The following is a 25,595-nucleotide window of genomic DNA, read 5'->3' on the forward strand; positions in this document are numbered from 1 at the left end:
TATCAAAATAAAAAAAACATTAACTTCGGTTGCCCAGAAGCCAGAATACCCTTATTCATACAAGCACTTGATTTTCAGCGTTCAGTTTGTATGACAGCTTTACGCTATAGTGGTCTGACCTGAAAAACTCTCTTCGATATTTTAGCGTTGCTTTAGGTAAAAATCGAATTTTCATTAAGATATCTCATCAAATAAAGAGTTTTCTATACAAGAACTTGATTTCGATCGTAGAGTTTATATAGCAACTAAGTGCTATAGACCGCCGATCACAGAGATTCTTTAGAGATTTTATCATTGTCTTGGATAATAATGTATGCCGAATTTCATGAGATCATTCTGTTTGTATAGCAGCTACATGCTACAGTGATGCCATCTGAACACATTCTTCGAAGCCAAATTTCGCGAAGATATCTCGTCAAGCTCATAAGTTTTCTATACATGCACTTGATTTTTTCTTGATTGTTCAGTTTTTATAACAGCTATGTGCTATATTACAATAAAGGAAGACGAGCTGACCCGTTCGGGGCAACTGGAGACACAATCCCCAATGGGGTAGCTTACCAAGTCATTCAGAACCTTCAAGTGTTGTTTGAAGCAGTGGATCCTACAGGAACACCTCTGGTCTTGAAACACCAGCAACACAGAGCATACTACAAAGTTACTTTGGGGTAGTGCTGATGGTGGACAAGCTGAAGGGTTGTTTGATGCAGTGGACCCTACAGGAACACCTCTGGTCTTGGAAGACTACCAACACAGAGCATACTACAAAGTTACTTTGGGGTAGTGCTGATGGTGGACAAGCCAAAAAGCTTCAACTTTTAGGCAAAAGACTGTTTAGACACATTGTAGGGGTCATGATAGGGCATCTACCCTAAGGATCTCAACATCAGAAAATGGGAAAAATGGATTCAGTGAAATGTAGGCCATGCGCAGAGCATGATGAGGCGCTGGAACATTGTCTATGTGAATGCCTAGCTTTCAGCCGGATGGGAACAGACATATTCCACAAATCCCAATACTCTACTTTAAGAGACATTAATCAGCTGGGGTGCAAATGAATCCGAAGTATCATTTACAGAGTGACTGGATAAAGCTTAAATTGCTTACCACCCATGGTGACAATGGGCCTAACGCTGGCATTCTGCATTTCTTATGCTGTTTATTTATAGACATTTTTATAGAATTTCCAATGTTTTAGAATATATTTAAGAATAAACTTCATATATTTACGGTGAATATACATATTTGAAGTTACATACGAATTTGAAAAGGCGTTTCAGAGTGCTTGGAACTACAAGACAAAACCTAAAACGCATTTTTCTCAAAATGGTGTTTTTAAAGTCGGTGGCCAACAATACTCCAAAACGGCTAAGCCGAGATTCAAATTTTAACACGACCTTCTTAAATATGGGTTTTATTATTTAATCGATGATTTTTTCTCACCGTCAATAATTTTGTTTATTCAACATAATATGTACCCAAAACTCATCGGATAAAGATACCCCTTAAATGGAGACAAGTTTCTCATAAAAAATTTACATTTTGCAAGTAGTGTTCCAACTCTATTGACAGTTTTCACAGACGCGCACCCTAACAAAAGTGAGTTTGTCTTCATCGGCTGCTGAAACTTTAAAGGAGATTTTCTCGAAATACTGTCTTCAAATCAAAAGAGAGAGAGTTCATAAACTTTTTGACGAAACGGCTAAACCGATTAAGTAAAAACTTTCACCCCGATTAAATTTATTTGCTAGGTATGGATCGAAGGAATCACTTTTGCTGATAATTTCGATTTTTTAAGTCAAAATTCGGCTGAAGAAATGAAAAATCAGACTTCGGAGACCAATTTCAGATATTGAATAAACCATAAAAAAATGGCCGTCATGTTATTTTTCTTCAGTATTGTTTGACATTTCACCCTAAAAATACATCCAGCGTTCAACTTTTATTGAAAGGACGAAGAAAGGCAAGCATATTGTTTCGGCTAATAATAATACCAATTCAGGAAATATATTTCTTGAGTATCCTTAATATTCCATAGGCTCTCTAGCTTGATTTCTTTGCCAAAAAATGACCAACTGAGACATTTGACGGTAGAAAAATGTACTTCAAACAACTATACACTTGAATTAGTCACCGCATCCTGAGGTTTCCACATCATCTTTTCTAGCAATTGCTACTGTTTATAAAAGTAGCAAAGTAACTGACCTTAAGAAGGAGCAATAAATATTCTTATGCTTCTATCACGGTGTTTGTGAATCACAAAGTCCAAGAGATTGCTTATACGCTTATACTCTGCTTAAGTTCTTTGTAATTTCTACAAAGAGCCACTTTGTAGTAGAAATAAGTTATCAGTGTAAGCGGATTTAAGGCAATTTGGTCTTGCCAACAGAATCACAAACCAACCATCGGCAACAACTATTAACCAGATCAACTGGCGGGTATGGGGGAAGAAAAACCGATAATAGAAATATATAAAGTGCCATTGGTTCTAAGGAATTTGAAAAAATATAAAATGTTCGCATATGTATTGCTTTGGAGTGGTATAAAATTGATGGATATACCAAAAAAATTTATTATATAATGTCCTCATTAAGAAAATCGTGTTTGAGTAAGCGCTTCGCATAAAAATCTAGTATTTTCCACCAAGCGCTTCACCATTCAACAATCCAATTTCGATAAATCTTCCTCGATTACGACAAAATTTATGAAATTATTACCCTTTGCATTTATTGCCTGGCACTTAATATTAAATAGGCTTAAATCATTATCGACATAAACAATTCCACAAATTAATTTTCACCACCCATACAACCTACAAGTATTTGCACATACATATGTGCAAAAAACACACATATACACGAAGCTGCGCATAGCGATATCTTGTTTTTGTCTAAGCAGCCGCTGTCATTCTGCATAGACACGCTAAATTTGGCCCTGTTGGCATATTAATCTGCATATCTATCAAATCGCTTGCCATCGCAATTTTCCTCCTTTCACTCTTTTTCACTTTGCTTTTGTCGTTGTTGTTGTTTTCTACCTTTCTTTTGCAATTTTGTTTTTGACAAGCGAGCGGCCGACAGCTGCCGTTAGTTGGGCATATTTTGACAGTTCTCAATAAGGTCTGAGCAGGAGTCTCCAAAGAAATTTGTAGATATAGATACATATGTGTTCTGGCGTATTTGTGCCCGCTTAAGGCCTAAACTATCCGTAGAGAGCTTGAATTTGATATTGCGCTTACATAGTGCTATTACTTGCCACTAACAGCGATAGTGGCGGTGGCAGCAACAACAGTTGCGAATGACAACGCAGCTGGTGGATGGAGAGAGAAGCGTGTAGTGGCTGACAATTTTTATTGTTGTTGTTGTTTTCTTTTTGGAAGTGGAGGCAAGGGAGACTCTGCAACATTATTTTTTGTTGTTGTTTTGGCTTTATTTTACGTTTTTTTGTTGTGGTTATTTTTGTTGTTGTTGTCATATTTTGCAGCTGCCTTCGAAGACAACTGAATTTCTTGCTGCTAATATATTATTTTTCGTTTTCATGTCGTTGTTGCTTTTCGTGTTATTGTTGTTTTTTTTCATGTCTTTGTTGTTTTTCATCTTGTTGTTGTTTTTCTTGCTCTTGTTGTTGTTGTTTTCAATTTTGTTGTTGTTGTTGTTTTCCATATTGTTGCTGTTTTTCTCTTTTCCCCATATCGTGTGCGGCATTCGACACTTGCTGGCGGTAAACTGCGGAAGTAGCAGCAAAATGCCACATATGTGCACCTTCGACCCCTCAACTTCCCCCTCTTCGCTCCCCTTAGCAACACCACTGCTTGTGTCTTATTTATTTCTTTCCAACTAGTTAGCGAAAACAACGCTTATCTGTTGGCTGGAATTGGCAGCAGCAGAAGACAGCCGTAGCGCTTGTGAAATTGGCATGTGAGCCTTGTTGTTTTTGTTCTCATTGTTGTTGTGCTTTTGTTTCCAGCTCCATGCGTATTTATTTTGACAGTTTTTCGGTTTGTTTGCCACATTTTTTTGGGCTATTCCTTCTATTACTTTTATTAGTTTTCGCCGCTTTTTTGCGGTCGCCATGACTGCACACACATTTGTGGCACAAAACACTAACACATATACACAGACACATACACATATACACAGTAGAATAATACTAAAGTGTGCGTGCTATTAAATATTAAAGCGCGCTTTTCGCATAAAATTTCCTCGCACAAAACAAATTTCCACTGCCAAACTGTTTGCGCGCCTAAAAGCGCGCCACCATATCGCCGAAAAACAGCTCGATTTCAATATTAAAGCGTCGCATTTGAATTTATTTGAATTTAAAGCGAAATTTTCCGCCCGCGGCCCGTTATTTGTATGCAAATTTTGCAGGCCAACACTTCCGCGTTCGCAGCTGTGCGATTTTCGCGTTTTAAATTTTGCATTGAATATTCAATGGTTGGCCTGCCCAGGCGTGTGAGCGTGTGACGGACACGCAGCCACGCCGCTACGTATAACGGACATTAATATGACAATCAAATAATAAATAACAACAAATGCAATAGCGCATAGTGGCGCTGGATGGTGTGAGGACATGAGCCTGTTGATGTGTGTGGGGTTGGGTCTCTGTGTGTCAGTTCCAAATCGATATTTACATGTGTACTTTTGGTCAAAACGGTGCAGTGGGTGCGGCTTAGGGTTTAGTAAATGTATAAATTAGTGAAATGCTGGCATTTTATTATGCTGCACTAAGTAAATGAAATTATTGGTTCAACTCAATTACAGTGCGCGTTCGGTACGGCAGGCACAGTGGGGAGGTGCTGTGTAAAATGTGAAGAAAAATATTTCTTTTTTGCTAGCGATACTCCATTACAAGATAAAACGTTAACTTCGGTTGCCTCCAAATTCTATTTGCCTTCACAAATACATAAGTTTCCATGTGCACGTTCCCTTTATATTGCAGCTCTATGCTATAGTTTTTCGATTTTGGTTATTCCAAAAAAATTTTGAAAAAATTTAGAGCAATAACTCAAAAATTGTCGGACAGCGCGGAGGATGGAGTCATGGGTAGAAGTTCACGCAAGTGAGGAAAGTTCTCTGATCGCCATTCACTTGGGAGTGGCCAGAAACGATTCTTTTACATATGACTCAAGCAGCTCACTACTTCCGGTCTTTGACCAAGCATCCTCTAGGTAGCCGAAAAACATCCGTTCGAAGGCGAGCTAAAGTGAGAAGGCGAAACATTCCCTCCGCAGGGTTGTGCGCTGGTTTTGGGACCCGCCACGTAAAAAATCTTACCAATGAAAACAAAACTAAAGACTGTCTCCATTTTTTAATATAATAAATAGTGCTAAGATACCACTAAAATTGCAAATTGTGGCAACGTTAATAAATCCAATCAGATCCGTAACTGAAAGTGCTAAATTTGAAGCGGCGCGGCTTGTTAGAGAACTTGAAATAGATGCGGCATTCAGCTCCATCTGTGGTATGTTCGATTGATACACTTTCCGCGGTTTATCTTCCAAGTTTTACATTATTGAAAAATTAGTAATTGAAAAAATAATGAGACAGCGAGAAAATCAACGATACTATTGCCGCTGCCGTGTCCAAATTTCAATTTACAATTTTGATTTTTTTCCTATGTGATATTCTATCTCTAACTTATTCACTCAGCCTGATTTTTCAGAATAATTCGATCGATCTGGCGAAGGCATCAAATATGACAGATACGCTGCTTGTAACGTTCCGAAATTGAAGGCAAAAAGCGGAGAAACATTTTCGAACGGAACGGAACAGGAACGAAAAAATGGCGGCAGACTGAAAAATGGCGAAGAAAAACCAAGAATCTGCGACCGACAAATAAAACGCGAAATTTTCTGCATTAAAACTTGCGAAAAATACTATATCGTCTCAGTGTACGTGCCTCTGTTGGATACAATCGGCGAAGATTTTAAGACGCGCTATTCCAGAGAAGTATTGAATGGATGTCAACTGAGTTTGCTGCTTTCAGAAAAAGTATGTGTTTTGAAAACCAAAGAAATGGAAAATTTTATTGACTGCTTGATAGATATATTCAAAGGCCCATTGGATAATGACAACGTTGACGAGGTTTGAAGCCCAAAGGTGACCTCGAACACTGGCAGTGCCATTGGGGGCAGAAGCAAAAGTCAAAAGACAACAAGTTACGGACATTGGAAACGTTGGTGAGCTGCGATGTAGACCTATACCCCTATAACAGGCAGATTTAAACAATCGAAATACATGGGTTTCGCTTAACAGATGTGGTATTCTGGCTTCTAAAGTGAGCTCTTAGAACAAGAGCTTGAAAGTGGTGTAATGTGAGAAATGTTGAAGTTAAGGAATACAAGTGGGCAATTTTTAGTCATAACACACACACCTCAATGTTGCATTCTTGCAAAGCTTTATCATGATATGTATATTAATGATATATTCATTGATTCTTGGTGCGTATACTGGGAAGTGAAAGATTCAAGTGAATTTGCGCATTTTCACACTGTAATATAAAAATATCAGAGGAATGTCATGCACCAAAATTTAATTGAAATCGATCCGGCGAGTCCCGAGGTATGTGATTACCTCTGATATCTCGCAGTGAGGTAGATTTCCGAGGTTAAAATTGTCCTAAATCCAAAAATCAAAAGATTTTACAATTGCTATAGATGCATTCAGATAAAGATGAAGAAGTAGTAAAAAATTTTTATTTTGTTTTGTCAAAATGGCGGCTTCCCAAAATAGGAAAAAATTTACACATCAGAGTGGCCTAGAAACCAAAATTACACTACTAAACAAATCTGACGGAAAAATTTGCGACTACTGTGCTAAGAGGTCAATGCTTCGAGAAATATGCTTTTCAAGTTTCTGGAGCTGAAAGACTGAATAAGTTGTCGCTTCTGCACGTATTGTAACTAATCTACAAATTCACATATAAAATAAGCCACCGAAAAGTATTTGTGCAATCCAAAGGTCACTACGAATCACTGTACTCAAGTACAATGACCGCAGAATGCTTAAATTGTATAAATATCGAAAAGTATAAGTCAACGTTTGAAAATAAACCAATAATATAAATAAAATTATATATTCTGTGGTCACGTTAGGAATATGTCTGAATGCAACACAAAAGGTCGATAGGCCACCGCCTCCCTGCTACAAACACACACATCCACCACGCACATCTCTGAACTGCATAGCAAGGCGTAGGACAACATAACTGAAGCGATATTGTAAGCGTAGTCGCCTGCTTTGCGTTCGTAAATGGCGCTTAACTAAAATTGTTGACATTACAGTGAGCGCTCACAATGCGCATTTAATATGAATAATTAAATATGACAACGCGGCTGTCCAACATGAAGCTCATCAATATTGGTGTGTGGGACGGTTGCTCCCAAGTGGCAAATGGCGCTCTGCGGTGCCGCGTTACAGCGGAATTTAGTAAGAATACTTGTATGTATGTGCGGGGGTGTGTGTGTGTGTGAGTGTGGATATTAGTGTGCTTCATTTTCCAATTAATTATTTAAAAAATAAAAGCGTCAAGCGTTATTCAATGAAAAGCGATTAGTTCGTAATACTAAAGGAGCTCGGCAAGAGCTGCACACAAGTGGTGGCATAAGGAGCAAGGTATGGCATAAATAATAGTTATAATATTGCCATTAGTTTATTAGAGTCAACAGTCGAGGCGCAAAATAGTGCGACTATTGAAGAAAATGTTATTTCGCACAACTCCGATAGCGGTGGTACCGAGATATAAGGAATTTTTCGGGGAACAAAGGACATATGCATACAATTTTCAGCTGCCGCTGTAAGATATAACCAATATATAACTAATATATAACCAATATATAGCCAATATATAACTAATTTATTACCAATATATATAACCATTTTATTACCGAATAGGATTTAAGTTATTTTGCATTTTAGGTAACTTTATAGTCTACTTAGTAAAAATGCTATTTCGCACAACTCCGATAGCGGTGGTACCGAGATATAAGGAATTTTTCGGAGAGCAGAAGACATGTGCATAAAATTTTCAGCTGGCGCCTTCAGATATAACCAATATATAACTAATATATAACCAATATATAACCAATATATAACAAATATATAACCAATATATAACCAATATATATAACCATTTTATTACCGAAAAGGATTTTAAGTTATTTTGCATTTTAGGTAACTTTATAGTCTACTTAGTAAAAATCTTTCTTTCCTACACTAAGGTTAGAAGCATATTGGTTATTCTGCTGATACTCAAAGTTAGTTAACTTAGAAAACGTGAAGGGTTCATAACGTCTCAGCAATACATACATGTTTCTTTCTTTTGAGGAATTGCGAAACAAACTCGTTTAAATTTCAACTCTCAGTGATGATGAAAAATAAGCCAAACTACATTTTATATTTTTTCGAATTTTCGCGATAATACAAGATCAGTTTTTTGCTGGGAAGTGTACCAGGAAGATAAATATACATATACGACTGATCTCAGATTATCCAAGCGTGCTAATACTGAATTAAAAATATCTCTAGTGTAGTCAGAGATCTATCTGGCATCGTTGGAATATGAGAAGGATCACTGAAAACCATTGTAAAAGATCATTTCAGTTTCGGTTGGTTCCAAAATCACCCAATGCTTTCAAAAAACAGCGTCGCGTTGACGTCTATGCAACAATGTTTTCCGACCACCAGGATGTCATGAAACGTCTTCTTATTGGGGAGGAGACTTGGATCGATGCTTATGACCCAGAAATAGATGAACAATATCGTGGCAAAGATGAGCCGAAGCCGAAAAAAACCACGTCAAATCAGGTCAAAAATCAAGGTTATGTTGACAGTTCTTGTATTGCGTATTTTGGGGATATTTTCCATACTCATTATTATTCTGATTGAAACCACCTACACATCTCGACAGTAAATTGTCATAACTGAGCTTTTCACAAATTAGCTAGCTTCTAAAACATGAGCAGGTGGGAGAATAATTGTAAGTATTTAAAAAAAATTATCAAATTTTCAAAAATGAAAAAAATACAAAAAAAAATATAAAAAAATCGGCCCACTCCGGAATTAGCAAGGATAGCTGTCAAATTAATTGAAGTTTTTTTGAGAAAAAAACAAATAAAAAAACAAATGGCGAACTTCCAAAAAAAAATGACGATTTTACTTAAAAAAAACCGATTATTTTATATAATTGATCGTGTTAAATTTTTTTCGTGTATTTTTTCGAAAAATTCATTCAAAAGCAAAAATTTAAAAAAGAGGTCCCCAAAAGTCAATTTCTACAAAAGTTATGGCTATTTGAAAATAAAAAAAACATTTTTTTGAAAAATTCATAACTTTTTTGAAGTTGTACAAAAAATTTTTAAAAAAATTCTCAAAAATGTTTTTCAAGGGTAGAAAAGGATGGATAAGTTTCAGCAAAATCTAAAGGGGTCGGATTCAAAAGTGATCGATTTGGTATGGAATACCCCATATATAGGTAGCAAGCTCTGCTACCAGCGCCGAGAGCTTGCGGCTACTGCTGGCTACTTGCTCTCGAGCATCAAAGAGCGCCCGAGTTCGAAAGTATTTGTCGGATTTACTTTGAATTTTCAGAGAATATTTTCAAGACATTTTAATTTTTGAAAATGCAAGAATATTTTTTTTAATGCTAACTGTCCCTAACTTCTTAACACAGATCTAACCTTAAGCTGATTTTGGATTTCTGATATGACGTAAGCTCAATAATCTTTTTGATTAATATATATACGAGTCTTGAAAATTTCGTGTTCGTTATGCCTTTATAAATAACATACTAGAATTTCACATCGATATTTCAAATATTAAAGCTAGTAAAGTGCTGGCTAAATTATATTTTTTTTTAACAATTTTTGATATATTGTCGACTTCGGCAGAAATTCTCGTCTTTTAGATTGCTACACCAAGTCTGCCCCTTAAATACGGTATAATAAATTGTATTACTTTTGTTGCAATAATTTTCGCGCACACTGTATGTAACTGCTATGCGCTGTCGAAGTGCATTTGAATACACACAGACACGCTTAGGGCCATTGTGTCTGTGTGCTGTCATAACATTTTAATAACAAAAATAGAATTGAAATTGAAAAGAGAAACGAAAATAATCTAGTTATTAGTGGTAAATTGAATTTGCTAACTGACAGTTGAGTTTCATGTACGTACATGCAGTTGCAGGTATTTAGCTGATACATGAGTGCGCTTGTGGTAATAAAGTAAAAAATATACAGAGAATGGCTAATAAGCATTTACATAAAGTTATTGTTGTTATTTCACTGATGACTTTATTGAAGCTTGTAGCACGAGCATAAAAAGTGATATGAGCAAGGGCGCTAACTATTAAGCCGGCATACACACATACATACATACATGCATTAATATAAATATGTATATACATATGTGAGACATGGATCAATGGCTATTATGCTTAGTAGCGCATATATATAAATTAATTGATAGGCTCTACTATTATGTGTATATGTATGTACCGTTGTCATATTTACTACTACTACTAAAAGCGGATCGATTACATTTTATGCTTCAAATATCGGCTCTGAAATGTTACTAATTGGACAACAGCCAACGGTACTGTTATTACTGAAAACCTATTTGAGCCTTCATGACGACCACCATACATCCTTAGGTAAAAACATAGGTATATACACACATATATACACATATATATATATAAATACATTTTCATTTACAGCGTTGCACATTCACAAATCAATGAGTTGTTAGCGAACAATGACGAGCTAATTAATTCCCTCAAGTGTTTCCTTCGTCATTGTCACAAAGCATTTGCTGCTGAAGTAACTATTTCAGTGGGGCATGAAGCGCAGCCATATGATAAGTATGGTAGTGTTCTGCGCGCTTTGCTGCTGCAAGTCATTTGTGTGTATGTCAACAGTAATGGTGTAAAGAGTTTTTAGATTAGTTTATTACTGAGGACTTATTTTGTATATTTTTTAATGAGAAAATGTGATTATTCCGTGCAAAAGTGCAAGAAAAATCGCTTAAAATTATTGAATTGCTGTAATCAATATATTAGTTCTTTCAAATGATTTCTTTTCAGCATGTTTTATAGCTTAAAAGTATATCAAAAGATCGTTATCTTGAGATCGGTAAAGTCATTTTGTATGGCGATGGCGTTTTCTACGATAATAATCTATGTTAAATTTCATACAGATAATTGTCAAATTCCGAACGTTCAGTTTGTGTGGCAGCTGTATGCTACAGTGATCCTATGTCTGCCATTCCGACAAATATTCAGCCTCTTGTTGAGAAAAGGTCGTGCTGACACGAACCAGATTGATATCTCATAAGTTGAGGGACTAGTTCGTGTATATACAGACGGATAATACTAAATCGATTCTGGTCGTCATGCGGATCCTTTGCACATATATTATATATATACATTATGGGGCCGACGTTTGCTTCTGGGTTTGTTGAGGCAGGGTACCCTAGCCCCTCTATCAGTAGAATGAGAACTGGTGGGTGGTGCCCTCGCCGCCTGTGTTCCACTACTGGATAAGTGGACTTCGTGGGAACTTAGCGAGCGTTAATATCGGCTCATGCGTTGTCGAAACAAATTTTTGGTCCAGAATCGATCACAAGCGATCCAGTGAGCTCTTTGCCCTCAGTAAGCCTAACCTCTTACTTGTTGTGTGGGTTCAAATAGAACATAGCCCCAACGGCGTCCTTGCTCTAAGATTGAGGATCTTACACGATGCCAGTTGCAGAAACTGTATAACAGAAAGCGAAGTCAAATCAACTCAACAGTTTTTTCTTGATTGTCCCGCGTTTTTGAGATCAAAACTTAAACACTTGGGAGCACATAATTTCAGTTGTCCCAACGAACTCGAGGAAATAGAATAAAGGACTACATAAAGGCATCTACAAGTATAGTAAGTGCGATCAACCATCAAACCTAACCTAACCTTTCTTCTAGGTGTTACAAACTTCCCGACAAAATTCAAAAAGACAACACTGTTCATGGTAATAAATATTGAGGCACCGTTTTGAACAATTGATATACATATATTTCCGACATCATTTAATAGAAAGGAGGTGTAACAAATTCGAGAAATTAATATTTGAAAAATCAGTTTTTGTCTAGGAAGATAAAATAAAATTAGGATAGGGAGCGAAAATGAGAGAAAACGAGAAAGGTGGAGAAAGAGAAAGTGAGAGAGGGAGAGCAAAGAAACAGTTGAAAAAGAATTCCAAACCATTCTGGGTATAAATAAGGCTAGAGAGCGAAAATTAGAGAGAGAGAGAAGAGCAAGGAAGCTGTTGCAATCATTCTGACTGAATGAAATCTCTGTCAAAGGATTATCTTTTGAGAAAAAGTCGTTTGAAATATAATTTACACAAAAAAGTTTAAATTCTCTGTATGCCAGTGGCTTTCGAAAGCACAACTCAAATAAAATAAATACTGTGGGCAAAAATAGAAAGACTTCTTAATTCGTTGAAACATTTTTCTTTTAGGTTGACATAACTGTCACTGACATCTGTGCGACATTTTATATCAAAATAATCATTGGTGTTTCGTATAGGCTTGTCTTCTGAAGTACATACATAAAGTGCATATGGCGATCTTTACGATGAGTGAAATTATTCAAAAAAAATTTCACTAAATTTTGTGTGTGGAATCAAATTTCTGGAGCCAAAACGTTTAGAATGTTGGAAAAGACCTTCGGTGATAATTTTTTGTCGCGAGTAAATGTTTTGATTGATAAAAATCATTCAAATAGGGTCGATGAGGCGTTGACGACGAACCACGTCCAGGACGGCCATCAACATCAACTGACGATCAACATGTCAATAAAATAAAGGAATTGGGGCTTGAAAATAGATGACTAACAGTCAAAGATCTTACTGGTATCATTAGGATATCGTTCGGATCAGTCAAAACCACTTTGAAAGATCATTTGGGTCTAAAAAAAAGTGAGAGCGCGATTTTCTCCAAAATCACTAAATTTTTTCGAGAAACAGCGTAGCGTTAACGTCTGTGAAACTACGCTTTCAGACTACTAGAATAACACATTAGTACTGACGATGAGTCTTGGATCTATGGCCAGGAAATAGACGATCAATCGGCGGAATATCGTGAAAAAGTTGAGCCGAGGCTGAAAAACCCACCTCAAAGCAGGTCAAAAATAAGAGTTATGTTGACAGTTTTCTTCGATTATCGAGGTGCGGTGTACTCCGAATTCCTTCCGACCAGCCAAAATATCAACAAAGAATACTATTTGAGTGTTATACGTCGGTTAAGGTTTCTGGAAGTTATTATTATTTTTTAAAGCTTGATATATAAGTTATGCACTGGTATAAATACCGTGAATCCGACCCAGATGGCAGGCATAATAGATTTATTTATCAAGGTAGCTGTTTTGCTCAAAAAGTATAAGTCGAGAAGTTCTATGTCATCGCCTTTAAAACATTGAAATAATCTAATCTATGTTTAGCAATCGGAGGCCTAATTATAATCAGAAGAATAAGTACGGAATAAATAGATAAAGTTGCTGCGACGAATTTCAGAGAAGAATATTTATAAATGAAATTCAGAATTGGCTTTTCTAAGGAAGCTCATTGGATTTATGCTGATTCCATTTGTCGCCGGCATCTCCTGCATTAGGTCAAAGATGGACCAAATGCCTCATATTTGATGATGTGAAAAACTGAGTAAACCTATTATTAAATATAATTTTTCTTGCCATTTAACTAGCCGTTATAAAAGTAGACAAATTTAATTCCAACCAGTGTATGTAAGTGAATTGACGTAAACACCGTTAACTGGCCCGCTCGACAAGTTTAATTAGCATCGAAATGCATTATTTATATATTAAAAGCGCTGCCTTGAATTGATTTGCAGTAGTTTAACAGCGTAAATACTCGCTCAACAAGACAAAAAATATTTACCAAAGCACTCACCTGCACCAAATACATTGACATATATACATACATATGTATGTGTGTCATCAAATGCAATTATTTTTGCGTTAATTTTTGTATTGATTTTTTACGATTATTTAATTGGAACTGTTTAACAATATTGCATTGTTGTTGTTGTGCGCTTTTTTATTGCATTTGTGTTTTTTATTGTTGTTGATTTTGCAATGTTTTCTGACATTTCGCACATGTCTGTAAATGCATTATGCAAAATGTTAATTTAAATGACAAATATGTGCACGTATTCATTACTTGTAATTAATATTTGTTTACCGTTATGTAGGCAATCATGTAAGTATGAAAAACAGCTACTACATTTACACGACACGTATAGACATACTCTTAGGTATAAGTAGGAAGTGTGGATGAGGTTCGTGGTACATAAAATAATCACCACAACTTTACATGCAACATAGTACAACCGTTGAAACATCAGTTGAAACGTCAGTTGTTTAATGGCAACTAATTCGCTTATCGCAGAAACGGAGTATAGCTGAAGTCCTGTCGAAAAAGATTTACGGTTTGACAGAGAACGTTTATACCCATTCTGGACAACGTATGAAACAATTACAACTCAACTACAACTGCACTTCAACTATAACTTAACGTTACAATTCAACTATAACTTAACGTTTTTAAGGTTTAATATAAAACGTTAATACCATTTCTCGAAAACGTATATAACAATTACAACGCAATTACAATTACAACTAAACTACAACTATAACTCGACTATAACTAAAAAAATGTAAGGTGTAACATAGAACGTTAATATCATTTCTGGACAACGTATATAACAATTACAACCCAACCACAATTACAACTCAACTACAATTACAACTCGACTATAACTGCAACCGGTGGAAGCAATAACTTATTTTTCGGGCAATCATCTGTCGCTTTAAAAATTCCAAATGAAGTATAACTACAACCAACAACATGTTTAGGTAAATACGAGATATCTGAAAAAGGTGTACAATTTTTATAAAAATTACAATGCAACCATAACAACAACCAACGACTGGAACTTATGTGAAAGCCAATAGGAAAGGCAAACTTTCTTAGGTGATTATCCAAGGCTTTTAAGGATTCCAAATCAACTATAATTACAACCCATGAACTGTTTAAAGCTATCTAAGCAGCAAATTTTTGGGTAGTCAAACATTGAAAGCCTTTAGATTACGAATAAAACTAGTTCTAAAGATAATGAGTAATTACAATTATAATTATAATAAAGTCACTGGATAGGATTTGCATAGCATTTTGGTTAATAATGGAACTTTTAGGTTGCGATTCAGAACATGTTAGCTGATTACGATTTGTATATAAGCAAACTATGATCATAATGCGAGAAGAACGTAATTTCTTTACATTTGGACGTACTTTAGTTCCACGAAAACTATATACAGACTTAAGTCTTCATAAATGAAGTTTGTAAGGCAATAACAAAGAATATAACTCGCCCAAAGTTCACACTTAGTTGTTTTGGTTTCTGGAAAGCTTGAAGATACCTAAAGATAAATACAGATGATGAGTAGATAGATACAGACAGTTAGTTGAACCATTTGGCATACTGTTTCAACTAAGTAGCTGTTTTCAAACAAACAATTTTATGCGCTTTCCCTTTCGGATGGTGCCTCATACTCAACAAAGCCGGTAAAAAAAGTTAACTGTCACCTTTTTTTTTGGATATGACAGATGTCTAGTTATCTTTCACTGCATAAAATCAATTGTAAGTGTTTTGTTGGAATCCGTATTCGCCAAAATACTCTAGGTTTGCTTATTAAGGCCGCCAGATAAGCAATTTATATTTGTACAACTGATCAGCGGGACGAGTTCAGTCGACTTAGTCTCTACATCTAGTCTCTCAGTTGTTGATTTAACTATGCATAATTCTGTACAAGTCTTTTTCTCCTCGAGAAACGGCTCATTTGTCGGAACCGGACTATGGCACCACTATAAGTTATGGACTTCATACAAACTGACCGAATCTAATCTAGCCTTTATGTGGAAACACTTTGTATTTGATGATATATTTTCACGAAATTTGGCACCGATCATTTTCCTAGCTAACGATAAATAAATTTGGTAAGTTTTTTCAATTTGGACCACTATAGATATATATGATCGACCAAAATAAAAACCTTGTATGGAAAACTTCTTTATTTCACAAGATATCTTAACGAAATTCGTCATGGCTTATTATCAAGGGCAACCGCACAATGTAGGAAGAAATAATTGAAATCGAATTAGCAAAACATATAGCTTGCCATGCAAACCGACCGCTCAAAATCCATTAATTGTAGAGATATTATTTTTTCTGATTTCTTTTCTCTTGTTTGCAAGTACTTGCAACTTTTTCGTTTTACAATTATTTATAAGCAGGGAATTTATTAAATTTAAAATATTTTTTTAATATAAATTTTATCAAGAATTTTGCGAGATCAAATTGTTGTTGGAAAATATTTGTAATTTTCTGCCAAATATTTTCCATTTTCTGTTAAATATTTTTAAGTCAGTGTTATGAACAATATATAAAGCTAAATTTCGTGCCGAATGCGCTTGGAAATCCAAACCAAAAATTGAAAATATTTGCACTTGCAGAGGAAATATGTAAATCGAAACGGCTGCCAAGACACTATTTATTGCAAGCGACTACAAACTACCGTTATATTTATATTAAAAATAATAATTTTACCGAAATGGCTTTTATTGGACATTTTTTGTAGCAAAATTCCATCTAAATATTCATGCAGCATTTTCGTTCATATTGCAAGCCACATGAGCACCCGGGCGTATACGTAACTTTTGTATATGCATATGTATATGCATGTAAATATACTATTGTAAATAAACTACCACACAAGCAATCAAAAGTAATTTTATGAAGTAAAAACAAAGTAACGGTTAGCCATGCTGGCAGCAGAGTTACCGCTACCGCTATGCAAACGCATACATCAGTGGACTGTGGCGCAGCCCAAAAGGTCGCAGTGTGTGTGCTCTTACACATGCATACCGTTATTTGTGTATTATTTGCAGCGCAGTGTTGATGCCAAGAGTGCTGGTGAGCAGCTGCGCAACGCTGGTTGTTTTTCGCTCGGTCGAAAAATACAAACACATATACACACATACACTCGTAAGCACACACGTGGCTCGTGGGCAGCTACCGCAAGTAACCAACAACAACGCAGACAATATAAAACTTAAAATATTAGTTTCATGTGGGCCACACACACACACACACACACAAATACATTTACTTTGCTGTTAGTTGCCACACTCAGGCGTAGAGGTCCGTTGCCTTCACTTACACGCTGTAATTTCGTGCACCGAACGCCATGCAACCATGCGTGGTCACCACTGCGCACCTGTGCCAATGTGTGTGTGGGTGAAAATTAGCAAACACTGTGTCGCATCATTGCTAAAAATGCTTAATTATTCATTAGTCGAGCAGCCGTGCAAATATTGGGCGCTCTTCCGCCCGCCACAGTCAAGCCAAGTGCAGAGCGGGCTTTCAATGGAACGCTCACAACAGCGTTGAAGCACTTGCAACATGGTTGTATGTGCCGCATACAGGTGATTAAAGCATGAGTATGTGTGTGTGAGTGGAAAGTTTGCTTTTGTTTAATTTACATTCACGCCGCAAGCAAATTTTGCATTAGAGAGTGTCGCATCGCAAGCCTTTTTGTGCGCCTGTGTGTGTGTGTATGCCACCGTTTTGGTGTGGTTTGGGTCTTATGCAAGTCTGTGTAAATGTGTGTATGCTTTCGCCACTACCTGTAATGGGCTTAAGTGATTTTATTAATTTGATTGCACAGCAGCCTCACACCAACTACCGGCTGGCCAATGGTTAGTGCAGAGTGTTCGCAGCTCACACGCAAGCACACATGCCTACATACATATATGCATTCATTAGCGGCGTATATGCTTGGTGTGAAATACCGTTAGATTATAGATTACAAAATTGCTGCTCGCTATTTGGCGCTCAAAAAACATTTCAACTTCAATTAATTTTAGTGCAAAATATTTTTTTTACATTTCATGTTATGTAATTACCGTTAATGTAATGTAATGTCATTAATGAGGACGGTAATTAAGTGTATTAAAATGTGTTAAGAGGTTTTTCGCTATATTTGTCAGTTTATGTTTGTGTTTTCTTATCGTGGGCGCTTACATTTTGTAGCTCTATGCCTACGCTCTACGCAGCTGCTCGTATGCTGGTAAGACATTTTAGTTTTCGTTGCATACTTTTTGCCGATTAGGAGGCTGAAAATATTTCGAAATTCTAAAAAATTTGTATTTATTAATGTTTACCGAATGTTTGACTAATAAAAGGTTTTAAAGTCCAAAAGTATGTATTTCTTCTAGATACAGACTACTTTGGCATATGAGATGATTCAATTATATTACTTTCCATACTTTCCAAAGGTTATGCGATTCTAAAAGAAGGTTCTGGGATCACTCATAAGGAGGTCAATAAGCTGAAATAAGATTTAGTGTACCAATCAGAAAAAGAAAGTATTATTTCGAACGGTAGTCTTCAGCACTCTCTACATAAGTTTATTCCTAAAATTATTTGTACTTATAGCTTCGAAATCAATCTTATAGATAGCGTCATAAATGTCTAGAAAATAACAAACAAATTTCATTAAGGAATATGTCGGAAGCATCTATTGGTTCTTGTAAATTTGCTTTTGTTTTGCGTCAGAAATTATTTTTCATGTATACATTTTTTTATGAAAACTAATTTTTTTATGAAATAATAAGTCAGATGATCGGATGGAGGACTATGTGAACTGAGTCTGTAGAAATCTGATGCCATTAGGCTCCACTGGGGTTCTGTGTAACGAGCACAAGCTTTCGATACCGCCAAATAGAAGCCGATACAAGTTTAGAGAAGTATATAGCTAACATCGGCCAGTTTGTACCAAGAAAAAGCTGAAAATAAAAACAAAGGTAACAATGAAAAAAGTGAGAAATTCTGCGACCTACAGAGTTCGAGTTTAAAAGTTGGAAAAGGTAGGCGTGTTAGCTAAGTTGAGTCCACAACCTTACACAGCAATATTTTAGTTTGGCCTCTACGTTGTTTGAATCTTTAATAAAAAATGTTAAGCGAAGATTAAGTTTAGCAATTTTTAGTTTTTTGAAGGAGAACTGTTGCCACCTTATTTTTATTTTTAATATAAAATAAATATTTAGAATTAACAAATAGAATAATATGGAAAAGTTAGAAAATGTACTATTGATTCCTGTAGAATAAATGAATAAATAATAAATGTTTAATATTTAAAATAAAATAAATTTACAAATTAATAAATATTGCAGCAACAGATTTGTAGGAATTCTTGAAAACTTTTGCGAAATTAATTATTTTAATTTTTAAAATTACTATGTGTTTAGAAAGAGTTCCTACCGTATTATTATATTTTTTATAAAGCATATTTTTAAAAATTAATAACTATTATAATATGGGCAAAAGTAAAACAAAGATAGCTTTATGAAAGGAAAGCGTTGCCACCTTTCTTTATTTTATATAGACAAATAATATTTTTTAAATTAATTAATATTACAATATTGGCAATCTAGCAAATGTTCCATTGATTTTATTATATGTATGTATGTATATGTATGTATATGTATTCTTTTGAAGTGTTGCCACCGTGTTATTATTTGTTATATTAAGCATATTTTTTTAAATTAATAATTACTATAATATGCGCAACATTTTAAAAAATACAGCTGTTTTAAGGAGAGCGTTGCCACCTTTATATACACAAAGATAATTTTTTGAAATAATTAATATTGCAATATTGGCAATCTAGCATATGCTCCATTGATTTTAATATATATGTATGTATATGTATTCTTGAGAAGTGTTGCCACCGTATTATTATTTGTTAAATAAAGCATATTTTTTTAAATTAATAATAAGTGTAATGTAGACAACAAATTAAAAAATACAGCTTTGTGAAAGAGAGCATTGCCACCTTATTAGTGTTTCTTACAAAAAATATATTTTTGAAATTAATACATTGAAATAAGGGCCTCGAAGCAAATCTGGCATTGATTTCTGTGGAGTATATTTTTCAGAAGGGTTGCCACCTGTTTGAATTTTTTTCTAAAAGAAATTTTAATAATTCACTGCTTAAAACACTCTCAGCAAAGTTTTAGTTCTGTCATGCAAAATTTTTTAATTTATTATTTCAATTTTAAGCTTTAACGCTTCAATTATTTTTACTGACATGCTGCGCATTCACTCATCGTTGTTTGTTATTACTTCTTGATTAATTAGTAGCATATTTCCACATTTTGATTACTTGCAATTACAATACAATTATTTTAAACAATTAATTCCGCCACATAACCTGTGCCATAAAAATTATTTATCTTTGCTAACATATTCATCATTAATTTTTTCTAGCTCTCATATATGCGAGCTTGTGTGTTTTTGTCTGAGTTCGGCGAAAAAATTCAATTACTTCCATGTTGATACCCAATAAATTAAACAAAAGTCAATGAAAAAAATCTGCTGCAACGATTACAATAGAAACAGCAAGTGGTGGCAGCGCAAAAACCCCATCAAATGCAGCAAATGGCCTAACAGTGCAAATGCAGTACAAAGGAAAAGCAATAAAAAATGGCAAAACAAAAAGCAAAAGTGCAATTGCACATTTTGTGGGCGAGAACGTGCAAAGCGCACTTAAATGCTGGAAATTTACTTTTACAGCAAGTATTTAAGTAGCAATACGCTGCAGCAGAGGACAAATTGCATATGTTTGCTGTGTGCACACACAAGCATACACACCCACAAACACAAACACCGACAAACAGCCAAAAAAAAAGAGCGTTATTTTTCTGCACTACATTTTTGCACACTCACTGGACAGACATGAAAATAGTTACATGTATAATAAATATTTTTTCTGCCGCTTTTGTAGCTATTTTTCTGCTTGCCTGCATTTAGGCGCCGCCGCTGTGCCTTTTTCATTATGGCGCCATTGCAGCGTTTGTGCAACTTTGTTTGTGCGCCATTCTGCTTGCTTGCACCCACTGGCTGATGTTAATTGTCGTTATGGTTGTTGGTTTTGGTGTTGTTGTTGTTGTCGCCTACTATGTTTGGACACTTTTTGTCCAGCATTTGCGCCGACATTTGGCCTAATTTCTGCGGTTGTTTTGCGGCGATTTGTTGTTGCCGCTGCCATTTTTTGTTGCCTACACCATGCTGCAGCAGCACTTGCCGCGCGCCAGGGCCAAATTAGTACATGTATTTCACGTGAAAGTGACAAAAAGAATTGCATTCCTTCGAAAACATGTGTCTGTCGGCCATTTTAATTTACTTTTACAAGCTTAAGACCTTAATAAATAAAAAAAAAAAAACATTTTTTGAGGCAATTGGCGATCGAGAAAAGTTGGAGTGCTGCATTTTAGTGTTTTTGTGTTTCAAATGCTTGCAACCTTTTTTAGATACAAATTAAATTAAGCATTTTCTTTACACATTATTACAAAATTTCCTTTTCAATCTTGAATTTCACCACGAAATTTCCCAAAAAGTAACCTTAAGTGTGTTCCAAAAATTTTTGCATAAAAAACTTGTGCGCAGTCTTTATGCATTTGGCCTCGCTCTCTCAAGGTTTATTGCTTTATTTTAGGCGCATCGCCATTGCTTTAAATACATTTCTACTTTGTACGTAACGGTAATTGTCAAATCAACAATATTGCGTAATTTATAAGTACTGTTTAACTCCTAAAATTATGCATGCAAAATATCTTAATTATCTCGATGGCAGAATTGCTCCAAGGTAGTTTGCATTTATTACCATAATTATGGTAATTAATACTTTTTTATTGTTTCGTTTGAATGTGGGAGTATTTATGTACAGTATGGTGCAATTAACTTTTATTGACAGATTGTAAATTGAGCTCCCAGTAGATTAGATAATTAGGACAATATGAAGCAAATTCTCTTCTATTTGAGGATAAAAGAGATGAGAAGTAATTTTATTTGCAATTTGTAATTTATAATTTTTTATTTGTAATTTGTAATTTGTAATTTGAAATTTTAAATTTGTAATTAGTAATTTGTAATTTGTAATTTTTAATTTGTAATTTGTAATTTTTAATTTGTAATTTGGTAATCTGTAATTTGTAATTTATAATTTGTAATTTGAAATTTGAAATTTGTAATTTGTAATTAGTAATTAGTAATTTGTAATTAGTAATTTGTAATAGGTATTTTTTAATTTGTAATTTTTAATTTTAATTTGTAATTTGTAAATTGTAATTTGTAATTAGTAATTTGTAATATGTATTTTTTAATTTGTAATTTTTAATTTGTAATTTGTAATTTGTAATTTGTAATTTGTAATTAGTAATTAGTAATTAGTAATTAGTAATTAGTAATTTGTAAGTTGTAATTTGTAATTAGTAATTTGTAATTTTTAATTTTTAATTTGCAATTTGTAATTTGTAATTAGTAATTTGTAATTTGTTATTACTAATTTGTAATTTGTAATTTGTAATTTATATTTTGTAATATGTATTTTTTAATTTGTAATTTGTAATTAGTAATTTGTAATTTATAATTTGTAATTTGGTAATCTGTAATTTGTAATTTATAATTTGTAATTTGATTATCTGTAATTTGTAATTTATAGTTTGTAATTTTTAATTTGTAATTTGAAATTTGTAATTTTTAATTTATACTTTGTAATCGGCAGTTATTTTACTAGTAATTTACCAATAAATTTACTAATATTTTTACCAGTAATAATTTTACAAGGGATTAATCAGAAGTCATTACTTGCTGGTTACTTATTTACGTAATCTAAGGTAGACTGGTAAACTCGGTTATCATTTTTGACAAAGAACTTTAATTACTAATACTTTATTATATGTTAATATTGGACAGGTAAAGTACAACATAAAGTAATGACAAGATCAGGATGACCAATAAGTACTTTGAAAAGCAAGTAATTCAAAATAATTATCGCTTTTTCGAGGACTTTTAAAATTTCTTATTCAAAAAGGAAGTGATGTAGGAGTTGTTTTCACTAATAAGAGAAGCCCAAAAATTATTGTGGCTGCAACTTGGTGAGATTTAAAATACTTTTGGGAAATATTGAGCGTAATTATACCATAATGTCTATCTAATAGACAGAAAACTTGCTTGAGCGCCACCAGTAAATTATTTCTAAAGAGCTGAGATTTTTCAAACGCGCTTGGTGTGCTTTCTCCTCCCACCATGAATACTGATACAGGAGAGATTCTTCCATAAAAATAAATTTCTAAAAATGTTTACTAAAATGTTTACTAAAAATTTTCCTAGAGGCATCTCGCTCTATCATAAATAATAATTTCTTATGTGTCACCACTAATATTTTATGCAAATTTAATGACAACACACATTTAAAGGCGCTTAAGCACATAATGAACTTTCTCCGAAGAGCCCACAAAGTAGTGAGAAAAGCTCCTGACATAAGCGCATTTGCAGAGTGGGCGAGGTGGTGAGTGACGCCCACACTGCGACTGCCAATAAGGCACCAAAATGAAATGTAAGTTTTGCGAAAGTAATAGACCCTGTTAAATAGAACGTAAAGCGACTCATTGCGGTGGCAGCAGGTGGCGCACGAGTCACGCCGGTGTTCGTGTGCGTGTGCGCACCGCCTTACAATCACACGCAATTGAACACTTAATTAAAAATTCCGCGCTGTAATTGTAAGTTAATTAGGAACACAAACAACAAACGACGCAATACCATCTTCATATACATATGTACATATGTATGTATATGAAAGGTAGCTTAATAAGTACAGCAGCGGCGAAAAGTAAACATACTGGTGGGTAGAGTACTTCGTTAGGGTGAGGGGGCAGAAAGCAGCAGCGAAAAATTAGCAGAAAAATGCTTAAATAAAATGTTAAAATTGAATTATTGTTCTTGTTGTAACTGTTCACTCACCAAATATGCGGCCCGCTTGACTGCCCAACGGCGCTGCTGTCAGCAGCAGCAACAACGCAGCAAAACCATAAATGATGAGGCCGAGATGATTTTTATATTTCGCCGAAATGCGTAGCGTCATCTTGTTGTTGTTGTTGTAACGACGTTTTGTTGCTGCTCAATTGGCTACTGGCTAGATGCGAAGTGGCAACTCACGCTCACGCACCCACATGCGGCACTTACAAACACACACTGTTGCGTACTTCTGGCAGCTTTTGTGTGTGAGTCTGGGAGTTGTTGCTGTTCGAGGTTCGCTGTTGGCCACCAAAGTAACTTGAGTGGGCACTTAAAATGCCTCTTCCTTGAATAGGTGAAATCTATTTTTTTGCTTTTAAATTTTTATTTTTGTTTTCCACTTCCACCGTTTTTTGTAGCTCCAGCTTGTGCTGGCGTTATTTGTGGCAGTGTCCGTTTTAAGTTGTTTGTTTTTGTTATATTTTTATGGCTTCTACTCGAATTTCACTTTTTGTTGTTTTTTTTTTTTTTGTGTAATCTAATGGTTCCTCCTATTATTGTAATCGTATTTGCCAAATTAATTTATTTGCCTTTTCTTCCGCTCGTTTTTCGCTTCACATAAGCTGTTTAGGCGTTTAATGTACTACAACAACTTTTTATGAATGGCATTTCATTTAATTGCTAATGCGTTTTTTTCCGTTAAGTTCTCAGAATCCTGAAAGTAAATCGATAGAGAAAAATATTTTAATATAATATGTGATTATTTTTTTATATTCTCTAAATTTTTTTACGCAAAATTTAAATGACGAAAAAAAATGTAAAAAAAATTTTATTGCTAAAAAATCTATTGTCAATAATAATTTGCTAATGTTGATTGTAGTGGCAGCACGGCTGACTTTCGGGAAAGGACTTCATAAATTAACTGTAATTTGCCACCACTTTTTCATCTGTCAGTTGTAATTTTTCACATGTTACTACTTGACATATATAACTTGTCACTTGTCATGTGATATCACATATCACATATCACTTGTCACTAATTACATATACTATAAATGCTCATTCTAATTAAGGGGTTGCATTGGCTTCCTTGGGTAAAAACAGCATTTTTATACTCTCGCAACAATGTTGCTAACGAGAGTATTATAGTCTTGTTCACATAACGGTTGTTTGTAAGTCCTAAAACTAAAAGAGTCAGATATAGGGTTATATATACCAAAGTGATCAGGGCGACGAGTAGAGCCGAAATCCGGATGTCTGTCTGTCCGTCCGTCTGTCCGTCCGTCTGTCCGTCCGTCCGTCCGTCTGTCCGTCCGTCCGTGCAAGCTGTAACTTGAGTAAAAATTGAGATATCATGATGAAACTTGGTACACGTATTCCTTGGCTCCATAAGAAGGTTAAGTTCGAAGATGGGCAAAATCGGCCTACTGCTACGCCCACAAAATGGCGGAAACCGAAAACCTATAAAGTGTCATAACTAAGCCATACATAAAGATATTAAAGTGAAATTTGGCACAAAGGATCGCATTAGGGAGGGGCATATTTGGACGCAATTGTTTTGGAAAAGTGGGCGTGGCCCCGCCCCCTACTAAGTATTTTGTACATATCTCGGAAACTACTATAGCTATGTCAACCAAAGTCTACAGAGTCGTTTCCTTCAGGCATTTCCATATACAGTTCAA

General features: G+C 34.9%; 1 protein-coding gene and 1 long non-coding RNA gene across 6 annotated transcripts in view; one reads left to right on the plus strand and one right to left on the minus strand.

Moving 5' to 3' along the window:
• LOC120766559 (tyrosine-protein phosphatase 99A) overlaps positions 1–24,388 on the minus strand; it is a 531,852-nt gene extending 507,464 nt beyond the window's left edge. For 2 of the 4 annotated variants that reach the window (XM_040092152.1, XM_040092151.1), the window contains exon 1: positions 23,920–24,388. In XM_040092152.1, the coding sequence (XP_039948086.1) occupies positions 23,920–24,040 (121 nt within the window). In that variant the 5' untranslated portion in view covers positions 24,041–24,388. The remainder of the gene's footprint in view (positions 1–23,919) is intronic. The other 2 variants (XM_040092146.1, XM_040092145.1) reach the window with 2 other exon arrangements.
• LOC120766561 lies at positions 10,146–10,959 on the plus strand. 2 transcript variants are annotated; one of them, XR_005704602.1, is made up of 3 exons: positions 10,146–10,217; positions 10,304–10,665; positions 10,720–10,959. It is a non-coding gene; the product is annotated as an uncharacterized LOC120766561 (long non-coding RNA). The 2 variants fall into 2 exon arrangements; XR_005704601.1 differs by having other exon boundaries at positions 10,304–10,653.
• Positions 24,389–25,595: the final 1,207 nt, after the last annotated feature.

The sequence above is a fragment of the Bactrocera tryoni genome, chromosome 1, assembly GCF_016617805.1.
Source record: "Bactrocera tryoni isolate S06 chromosome 1, CSIRO_BtryS06_freeze2, whole genome shotgun sequence".
Taxonomy (NCBI): Eukaryota; Metazoa; Arthropoda; class Insecta; order Diptera; family Tephritidae; genus Bactrocera; species Bactrocera tryoni.